The 11,546-nt window shown below is 40.4% G+C and overlaps 1 protein-coding gene across 1 annotated transcript in view; it reads left to right on the forward strand.

Moving 5' to 3' along the window:
- Window positions 1-11,546, forward strand: part of TENM2 (teneurin transmembrane protein 2) — a 1,334,042-nt gene that overhangs the window by 810,047 nt on the left and 512,449 nt on the right. The window contains exon 3 of the mRNA XM_042780802.1: window positions 6,927-7,136. Within this exon, the coding sequence (XP_042636736.1) occupies window positions 6,927-7,136 (210 nt within the window). The remainder of the gene's footprint in view (window positions 1-6,926; window positions 7,137-11,546) is intronic.

Raw genomic sequence — 11,546 nt, forward strand, 5'->3', positions numbered from 1 at the left:
TTTCCCAATGGCAATTTAAACTTACTTGCCTGGTGTTTTCTTGGGTGTGTGTGTTTGGGGAGGGGGGAAGATGGCCAAATCAAATTTTTCACTTTGAAGACCTGCCCAATTCTTAGCAGTTGGAAACAAGAGTTGCAGCTTTCATACACTCTAGCCCAGAGTTTCTCATCCATGGCACTATTGACATTTGGAACTAGATAATTCTTCATTGTGAGGGTCTGTTCTGTGCATTGTAGAATGTTTAGCAGCATCTTTGGCATCTACCTACTAGATGCCAGTAGTGCCCTCCTCCCCCATCCCACCAACCCCACCCCTACTCCCCTGCAATTGTTATAACCAAAAATATCTCCACATATTGCCATATGTTGCCTAGGGGGCAAAATTGCTCCCAGTTGATAATGATTGCTCTTGTCTAACATCAGGACGAAATAGGAGCAGCCTGCTACACATATGACATGTATTTTTCAATTATAAAATGCTGTATTCATTGGGGTCACTTTTCACTATACATGTATGATTGAAATCACTTTCTGCAGTCTTTTTTTTTTTAAATTTAAGGTATCCCAAGATCAGTGTGGTTCATGTAAAGCCAGAAGGCTGTTAGAAGTCCATCTGAGTTTCTCTCTGTGCTGAGGACAGAAAGCTTCTGTAGTCCATGCCTTATTGAGCACAAATAGACCATCTGCCTGTATCTCTTCCCCACTCTTTGAGGCCCACAAGAGTCTAATAAATAGATGAGATGCCACCCATCATGCCCTGTTGAAACTCATCATACCTTGATGAAGAATGTCCCATCACACAGCCCTCTGCGAGTTTAGAGCCCATAACAAGACAGAACTTGAAAAATCCAATGCCCTTTCCTGAAAAATGTTCTCGTAGAATTCAAGGACAAGTAAGGCTATATATTTCTAAAAGAATCATTGAATGCAAGCAGAGGAGAGCAGTATCTCAGGAAATGAAAATGTATCTCTTTACATATATATTCATATACATTGCATTTTAATTCCTGCAAAAACTAGAGGCCTCACAACCTCCAAACATTTGGAATAAAGTAGATAATTTTAATCAAATACCTGACTAAATACCAAGTCATTAGAACATTAGGAGATGTCATTAGGATAACTGTTTATATTGGTTAAACCAACTGTTTTGGCTATATTAAAGCAGTCCTTTTGCAGCAGTCAACTTTAACACAAAAGCTATGTTTTTATTAAGTCCTTGAACTTACCAGGCCAATACAGGATTCAATAAGTACTTTTTTCTTTTTACAAGAGATCATTTATCCTATTGGAACAGTCACTGTGGTTATTTCCAGGAGGAGCCTTGTTTCTGCACAAAGTTCATTCCTTCCTCTAGGATGACCTCTGTGGCGCATTCCAGAAGAGAACCAATGAATTTCAGGTTCACATCAGAGTTCAATTTTTAGCACTTAACCCACATTGTATAATGTGGGAGTTAGTAGAAAGAACCACTGAAGGTTTAGGCTTTGGTGTGAGAGTTGTTTTTTGTAACTTTGAGTCGATTCAGACTCCTAGCGACCCTGTAGGACAGAGCAGAGCTACCTCCTCATAGGGTCTCTGAAGCTGTAATCTTTACAGGAGCAGATAGCCAGGTCTAGTCTTCCATGGACCCACTGATGGGTTCAAACTCCCAACCTTTCAGTTAGCAGCTGAGCACTTAACTGTATCAGCTAGGGTGTCTGGGTTCAAATTCCAGCTCTTTCTTTCCAACAGAGTGATGTTAGTAAAATTGGTGTATCTAAGTCTCAGTGTCTTCACCTGTAATGGAGACGATAGCAATACTTACTTCATAGAGAAGTTGTGAAATGAAAAGAGAAAAATATGTATAAAACACTTATTTTAGTTCCTAGCAGAAAGCAAGATCACATGCATGTTAAATGTTATCTATTATGACATTTATTATTACTGCAATTGACAATGATGTCATCTAACTTATTATTGTGGGTACAATTATTCCTGATACTATTTTCCCCATCTTTTGGAATGTCTCTTTGCTCCACCAAATATCCTTATACCATGTCACTACATAGATCAATTATGCATTGCCTACACAGAATATTTTAATATCTACTTGCCATTAATCTCAATGTAAGAGAAACCAGTTGTTTTAAGTGAATTTGGGGAAATGATTTGTGGCATGCCCTCTATCATAAATTAGTGAGTATATTAAAAAGGGTTGGGCAGAGCAGCAATTTTGCTGATAACATTTACTGCTTTGGGGATTTGAGGAGATTGTAGCCCTTCGATGTTGGGTGGGAGAACTGGTGTGTCTGGATCCAAATTAATTTAAGGAGCAAAATGGGGTTATAATTGAAGCAATAAGAGTTAGAGCAATATGGCTTCAACCACAGATGTTGTGTGATAAAGTTTTTAGGTATGGCTGAAGCAGAGTGTCTAAGGCATTAGACTACTAACCAGAAGTGGCTGATTACTAACCCACCAGCTACTCTTCGGAAGGAAGGTTGGGCAATCTACTTTCATAGTGATACCACCTCAGAAACCGAAGGAGGGGTTGCTATGAGTTGGATCTGACTCGACAGCAGTGACAGCCAGCCAGCCAGAAGCAGATGATGAATGAGGGCCAGGAGCCTAGGTGGCACATAAATGCTATGCACCTGCTACCTGTCCCCACCTTCATGGCCATGATTTTTCTAATTGATGATGGCACTGTTTTTCATTGAACCCATGGTTTCCTCCCAGCACTCCAATCAGCTACCAATAATCAATCTATGAAAGTTAACACGGAACTGCTTTGGCTGGCTACAGATCTTTTAATTGGAAAAATTCCATGAGTTGAAACTATCACAAAATCATATTCATTTGGACACAGATAGATCAGAAATTTTGAATTTATCCCATTTTTAAGGTCATGGGGAATCCAATCACACAGATAATTAGTGAGACTCTGATTTACATGGCTATCTTAAAAAACACACTCACGTGTGTACCCATATATATACAAGACCACATGAGTTTAATGAATGGCATATTGCTGCCTTTGCATATTTTCTTTGCTCCATAGCAAATCAATTAAACCTATTTTTTTTTGTTGTATGTTTGATGGGGACATTATAGCCATCAAAAATAGAATTTCAAAAATAGTTTTGAGGGGCTAGGTTGGTGCTCTGTGGTTCATAGAGTTGGAATCAGGTAAGTGTCTCTCTCTTCTGGTTTCACGCCCACCTCACACTAAGCAGTTCTACAAGAAAGCGTAGTCTGTGATGTGAGCCTGCAGAACTTCCAGCTTGCTCCTCTGTATTTTGGAACCTATTTGTGCCTGTACAGATGGTCTCTTTCAGCAGGAAAAGTCAGGGGGGAAAATATAGCATAAATGAACAAAATTAGCAAATGACATACTAAGTAAAGAACAGCAGACCATTTAATCAGGGCAGATCTAGGGACTGAGAAATTTCCCAAGTAATGGTAGGTACCAGGAAGAAGAGTTTAAGGAGCTACCAAAGCATGTATTGAAAAGGGGGCAGGGAAATAACAGGAATCAGACAATTCTGTGATATGTATTCTCAATACACTGAAGTAACCCCAGTGCTTCCATTGTGTTATGACTGCTCTTCCATTGTCTGTATTTGTATAAATTAAAAAGCAGTTCTGTCTGTACTGTATGAAATGAATTCATGCTGAACAAAATTTCAAAAAGGTCATGTAAAGAATGATTTCACAGCAACTATCATATCAGGCTCCTGGAAAATTGCACTTGAACTTCAGTTCCACCTCAGTCACTCAAAGGAATTTAGAAATTGGCTTCCAGCCATCCTTGTTCTTCAACATACAGTTCCAGATATGCCTCAATAATACAAATGTGAAAGCCTATTGATTGTGAGTTAAAATCTGTTCCTAGCACAGCCTCACTGCTAAGTGAACATCGACACTGACTTCACAGAGCCCTGGTCAGGGTGCCCCAGCATTCAGGAGCCTTGAAGAAGGCAGAGGGTAATGTTGCCATGAAGGAGCCACTTTGAACTTCACAACCAAATTAGGAGAAAAGCTTTGAACCCTGTAGAATGGTAGCTGCTATTTATTCAAAGAAATGTTTTTTAACTTGAAATCTCTGGAGTGTGTGGGAGTAAGAGATGGAAAAGAGGAAACATTATTTCCCTGTAAATCACCTGCTTTCTTTCTCTCTCTCTCTATTTTTTTTTTTTTTTTTTTTTTGAGGGGGTGTGTGTGTGATTTTCCTCTGTTTTTTTCCACCACACTGTTTGGGCAAATATTTGGCAGAGAAGTTGAAGGGTAGATTTTGGATTAGACAAAACTGAGTTTGAGTCCTGGCCACTGCCACTTACTAGCTATGTCATTTTACCTCTCTGGCCCTTGTCTATAAAATGGAGATTGTAATAATTCTGACTTGAAAAGAGTTTTGTGAGGATTTAAATGAGATAATATTTATAAAGTGGCTAACATAGTGAGTAACAGATAATCATTGCACAATGAACATTAGCAGTTTGAAATACTAATAATGATGATAGTTATTACTAGTAAAGGGAGAGCTATGGGAAAAGATATTGATTAAATGTTAGGACTGATTCTGTTGGAATTGTGATGGCCCCAATCTACCTTTGTCAGAACATCTGGCAGGAATAAAAATAATGAAGGAATTTAATTTTTTAAATCAAGCTCCATTTACCTACTGATGTATTTCAGGGATGATTCTACTTCATTTTGATTGCTTTACTGGGCAGGAGGCCCTGACCTTAAAGCTTTAAGTGTATCTTACCTCTCATTCCTTTCTACCACTCTTACCTTACCTTCCCAAAGGGCAATTGACAAGTGGTAAAATGATTCTGTGCTATTGTTCATTCTATTCAATCTCACCAGAAGTCCCTTTCCTCATCCTTCAAAGATTTCTCAGGCATCATCTTTTCCAGGAATCCTTGATTCACTCACCACACCACCCCTACCTGGCCAGGCTGGAACAAACCCATTGCTGTCAAGTCAATTCCAACTCATAGTGACCCTAGAGGACAGAGTAGAACTAACTACCCAATAGGATTTCCAAGGCTATAATCTTTATGGAAGCAGATTGCCTCATCTTTCTCCCATGGAATGGCTGGTAGGTTCAAACCACTGACCTTTAGGTTAGCTGTTCAGTGCTTAATCATGTGCCACCGCAGCTCCTCCGGGCTGGACCAGCCATTCCTTTCCTCTGCCCCTACAGCACCAGGTACCTACATGCTACTATCTACCTCTTTACCACGTGGTACTGAAATGACATATTGACCTGTCTGTGCCCCTCACTAGACTGTGAGCTTCCTGAGGGCAGGCATTGTTTATTTTTGTGTCCTCCCCGTCTAGCACAGTGCTCTAGAGAGGGACTTATATATTTTACAGATTGAAACTAATCTATAAATAACAGTTAAATACAATTAGAAAAGTGACCACAAAGATCAGCATCTAGTTGAGATGTCTGAGGATGTGTCTACTCATGGCATACATCCTAAAGTAGCAAAGCATGTTTCTTCTGGCTCAGGCACCTCTTGCCTGAGTTGAAACCCTAACCTGATTCTCAAATGTCCTGTCCCAACACTTTGCCCTTCTCTCCATACCCACAGCTCTAGGGCATATTCCATGAGCTGCTCCTCTTGGCTCATTTTCCTGAGCTTCCCACACAAACAAACCAGCAGGCAGGCAAGCGAGAGGACCCGGAGATGTAAGGGTGAAGCAGGTGAAAGTCCACGTGGTGATTATACTCAGTCAGCAATTTGGCTGCCAGGTGCTCCCTGCCACTTGAAAAGAGAGGTTGCAGCAGCCCTCCATGTGGGAGGAGAACTTCTTGACCCAAGGGCAGTTCTAAGTCACTGCCCAACTCCTGCTTGGCTGGCTGCCCCTCCTCACGGCCTGGAGTGGCTGTGTTTCTCTTTGTAGGAGCTCCCCCCTGGTGTCCAACAAAAAGTGCATGATGCAGAGAGTGGGGGCATTGGCTAACTCTTAGGGATGCAAATGTATTGCCCTTTCCACCTTTCCTCCACTTCTCTCTCAAGCTGATTAATTTGGTTTTAGTTGACCTTATTTATTTGTGTGTTCATTCAGCAGGTGCTGTTCCTTAGGGAAAAATGGAGGATGCAGGGATGAATAAAATAGACAAAGTATACGCCTTCAAATAATGATAAAGGCTATGGAGAAATTTAAATGAGCTAAGGGGATAGAACAGGCAGGAGGACGACTTTCAAAAAGGCAAGCAGGGAATGATTGAATGAAGAGAAGAAGCAGGCTTATGACTATTGGCAGGGAGGGGACAGGAAGTATATAGTAGTCTCTGAAGATGGAATGGCTTGGCATGATTAAACAAAAGAAATAAAGATGAGATCATTAGCTCATAGAGAATAATGGGCCAAGTGGAGAGTAGTAAGGGCCACTGTTTGAGGCGAGGTAGGAAACGCGGCTATAGGCCAGAGTACACAGACATGTAGGTCATCATAAGGAGATTGGACTTCATTCTACATGCAATAGGAAGCCACTAGAGAGTAATAAGCAGCTAAGTAACACAACCTGAGATCTCTCTTTCAAATATCATTCTGGTTGCTGTGGAGAAGGAATGGGGACGATGGGAAATACATGGACAAGAGTAGAAGCAGGGAGATCAGTAAGGAAATTGTTCAGTGAGAAATGATAAAGGCTTAGATTAGAATCCGAGCTGCCAAGATAGAAAGAAGCGGATGGTATCCAGAGATGTGTAGGTGGATATTTTTGCTCATACTCTTTTGTGAAATATACAACTACCTATAGTATGAATTTGAACTTTGGAGATACATCAAATCACCCTAAAAGGCACATCTGGAGCATTTCATTTTTTAAAAATATTTGTATTGTGAGCTGGTTTCAATGTTACTTTCTTGGGATGCTCTCATGACACTCATTGCTGACCTTTGACCCCTCTGTCCTCTCTCCCAGGTCGTCCCATTCCACCTACATCCTCGTCTAGCCTCCTCCCATCTGCTCAGCTGCCTAGCTCCCATAATCCTCCACAAGTTAGCTGCCAGATGCCATTGCTAGACAGCAACACTTCCCATCAAATCATGGACACCAACCCCGATGAGGAATTCTCCCCCAATTCATACCTGCTCAGAGCATGCTCAGGGCCCCAGCAAGCCTCCAGCAGTGGTAAGGAAACTCTGTGGTGTCTGAATGTGTGGTGTTTTGTGTGACATTCTTAATTCTCCAGTGAAATGACAACTTTGAAATAAGAGTGGGGAGGAAGATGTTTCGGGGAGCATCAAGGCAAAATACACTTGTTTTGTGGCATTGCAGTTTGAAGATACTTTTGTTGAAGGTTGCAGCTTCTAAAGAGGCTTTGCTTATCTTAACAGGATTTGGGGCTCCTTCAGGAGAAGGAATTTTCCCAATGCCGAACATGAGAGAACGGTGGTCTCACAGGTGAAATGCCGAGAGACACTGGAATATTGAATTTTGTATTACTACTATTCTAGTCAGGGAGCTCTGGTAGCATAGTGGCTAAAGCACTTGACTGCTAACCAGAAGGCTGGCAGTTCAAACCCACCAGCCACTCCTCAGAAGGAAGGTTGGGCAATCCTACTTCCGTAGTGATACTGCCTCGGAAACCCAAGGAGGGGTCGCTATGAGTCGGGGCCGACTCGACGGCACATAACAACAACAACAACAACTATTCTAGTCATAGCCAAGTGACCCTAGAAGCACTCACACACACAATTTGTGTGCCTCTCAGATTCTTTGTGTTTTGATAGTTCGTGTCTGACTTTTTCTTCCTTGCTGGTTTAAATTATTCTTGATTGAAATGTGATCCTTTGACATGAATATTGAATGTCTCACCAGTTCTGAAGTATTTAGGTGGTGACCTCTCCCATCACCCTATATTTGTGCCACTTCACTGGAATTTACAAGCTGATGGTGTGGTACTATGATAAATACTGCTTCTAACTCCATAGCTCTTGTTTTGGTTTTCTTATTCACAGATAGAAGAACTGTCCACAAGACTCTGTCCCATTTTGAGGATTTTGAGGCTACTGACTCAGCTCTCTACCTTTAAAGCTTAGTTGGAATTTGCTGGGCCCAGCAGAAATCATGCCTTAGTTTAGTTTCTTCTGTTGGTGCCTTTGAAAGTGCAATGGGCTTTAAGGTTTAAGTACTAATGCCCAATGACTAGTGCCCTAGGGTTTAAGTACTAATGCCTAATGAGAGACATTTACAGAAATTAATTGCTCCTGACCCAAAGGCTTTGGAGTTACCTCCTGAATTGGCCATTCATGATATCCACTAATGTATCCCTTCAAAAACAATACAGAGCTTTATATGTGGTGAGTGTCCCTTGAGGAGATTGTGTTTTGGCTCTATCCATGAGTGTATGCCACCACTGGCCCCAACCTCTACAATTAGAGAGGACCTCCTAAATAAATTGAAGATGATTTATTCTGGGGATGGAATGATGACCTGCTACTTAGATGGCCCATGCCCTTCTTCAAAGCCAGACCTGATATATTTAGTAAACTCATATTCTTTTCCAAAAAAAAAAATTACCTAATCAAATCTCTCATCAAATGAGCAATCCATTGTTGATACTATGAAGGCCTTTAATCTACCATAAATCTTTATTAGAACTCATCAGAGCTTCTCATTTGAGAGAAATGTGATTATGGCACTCTTAAAATGACATTACATCATTGGGGTGATTGGTTTATCATTTGGAGAAGAGACATCAATCATAACTAGCATAACCACACAGTAAATGAATTCAACCTTTCTACCACAGAACAATGACACTGTAATTGCTCAAAATCAGGCTTAAAATGAAATCAGAAAATGCTCTTTCTTCAAATATGATGTTAACTTAATGGAATATATTATGAAAAATCATGTTTGAGGAAACTCTATATAATTAAAAATATGTGGAAATATATTCCCTTTTTTCTTTCATCAGAACCTGATTTTAGCTACAGAACCTTTTTTTTTTTTTTTTTTTGGTGCTGCAGAGATTATGCTGCATTTAATTGAACTATCCTCGCTTATGTTTTGGTGCTTTTTATTTCATACTATGTAATCGTGATGAATATTGTATTATGAAGGACAAGAGGCTTTTGAAATGAGGTTCCCCTACTGATAGCTTTTTAAAAACAGACAATTATTAGGGAGAAAATGAGCTTTTAAAAAGCTATATCTTTTTATGCATATATGTATACCCAAGCAAAGATGATTCCCATGAGAAGTCAGTCTAGCATACTTTTTTAGCGATAACACTGAGTGACTTCTTTTCTTTTGGATGGAGTACTAGATTGTAAGTTGTTGATAGGGTATTTTTCTTGGCTTTATGCCTAATCAAGACCTCATTTTGGTGGACACAACAGATCTGTGTGTTCAGAGTCAAACTTGTCCGTTTTTCATCACTCACACCAATTTGTTCGGCTCACTTAAGATTGATAGTGATTTAAGCGTCAATAACAAGGGAAAATGCCACAGAAAATTTGAAGGTCCATTTTCATCCCAAACAAGAGCTGTGTTGATATGATTTCTTCACATGAGGGGTGAAGACCCAATTGTTCAATACCCTTGTTTTCAGCGGGTTCTTAATCCGAGAGCTTGATAAATGTCTGGCCAACAGGCACTCATTCAAAATTCTTAATTCTGGTTTAGCTAAAGTGAGAGCAAATCAAGTCTGCGTGCACGTGCGAGTGTGTGTATGTGCACATCATGCTCTCATCTGTGTGTGGATGTGCGTGTGTGTTTCTGGTGGAATGGATTTGGGGTCCAGGGCAAATTGGGGATTCTATCAGGATCTGAATGCAGTTGCCATGAATTTAAATTTGACATAAAGGATTGAAAATTGAGTTTGACAGAGAAGATGCAAAGTGCAGAGCTGTGCCTGAGTGTTCTGAATTGAGTTTGATGAAAGGGGCTGGATTTTCAGTAGGTGTCAAAGCGCAAACAAAGTGCCTGTATGATTGGTTGTGTTGTGTTTAGCTGGTTAATTGCACAGATTTTTTAAGTTGGTCTCCTGGCAGTGACCTTGTGTGATGAGGAACTGGTACCAGTTTGGTCTTTGTCTCATTTTTGGGTGAAATTAAACACTTTCCAACACATCAGCCCATACATGACAGTCAAAAATGATTCCCTGCTCTCCTCTTTTCATAGTTGTTATTACTTGACAGAAGCAAAGCCCATCATTAGGGGATTCACTGAACACATTTCCTGCCCAAGGAGGCCCTGCTCTAAAGAGACAAACTGGACATAAATTATAGGAATGTTTTTGCCCAACATGAAAACCTCCTCAAAGCAACAACAAAGCTTCACCTTCTGGTTCAACTCATTATTTTCTATGACTGTGGTACATTCTTTAGTGGACAGTCCTAAAACCTCAGCACCTTTGGAGCCAAATTGTTCTAACCCTCAATCTATACCAATCTAACAGGTACCAAGGTACAGCTAGTGAGGTGCTTGAAAGGGTAGTGTTTCCCTTCCCCTCAAGCATTTTCTTCCAGATAGTCAGGCTCTGGACAGTGGCTCATCCTGTTTTCTGACCTTCTGCCAGGGCAGGTTAGCTCCAGAGATGTCACTTGTATACAGCAGCATAATTTCAAATACTGTGAAATAACTCATCTGGAAAAAAAGTCTGGATCCTAGTGGCAGCATAATGGAGGCTCCCGCAGATGGAAGAATGAGACAACCTTCCAAATCGGAATAGGGTTTGCAGTATGCTATCAGTCTATGAGGCAGAAAATAGAGACGCACCCACATTATGACCCAAAAGCATTGATTTACCTCCCCCTCCCCCATTATAGACTGACTTTTAGTTTTCTCAAAAGTCTCAGTAAAGAGGTTTGGAACATTTATTTGTAACATCAAGCCATACAGAAGAAATGTAACCAGGGTGTTTCTGCCAGGATGTTTTCAGTAGCTCCTATAATATGGCAAAAGGAACTGTCCCAATGGAGAGTCTCAGTTTGTAATGGACAGCACTAAAAGTGCCCTGGCCTTTTTCAGAAGCAATTTGTAAATGAAAAGAACATAGTACATCCAAATCACTGAGCATCTGATTACCTGCAGTGGTCCAGTAATTCAGTTACCTGGATAATTTAATGATTATCTCACTATCTGGCATCATAAAGCAAGAGTTTTTTTATATTCATTCATTAATGCATGCCCTTTCTTGCCCATCCCCCATAATTTTTGCCATTTTATAGAACTAAAGATAAATAACTGGAAAACTATAAATGTTACAATCAGGATAAAACAAAATAAAAATCTTGGGGGGGGGGAATACACACACACACACACACACATATATATATATATAAAACCAAAAAAAAAAAAATCACTGCCATCAAGTCAATTCCAACTTATAGCAACCCCCCATTGGGTTTCCAAGGTGATAAATCTTTACAGAAGTAGATTGGTAGATTGCCCCATCTTCCTTCTATGGAATGGCTGGTGGGTTTGAACTGCCAACTTTCTGGGCATCCATCAAATGCCTTAGGCACTGAACCACCAGAGCTCTCTCTCTCTCTCTCTGTATGTATGTATGTGTGTGTGTGTATATATATA

Source organism: Orycteropus afer, unplaced genomic scaffold (genome assembly GCF_000298275.1).
Source record: "Orycteropus afer afer isolate SDZICR_OR568_19922 unplaced genomic scaffold, OryAfe1.0 scaffold00062, whole genome shotgun sequence".
Classification (NCBI taxonomy): domain Eukaryota; kingdom Metazoa; phylum Chordata; class Mammalia; order Tubulidentata; family Orycteropodidae; genus Orycteropus; species Orycteropus afer.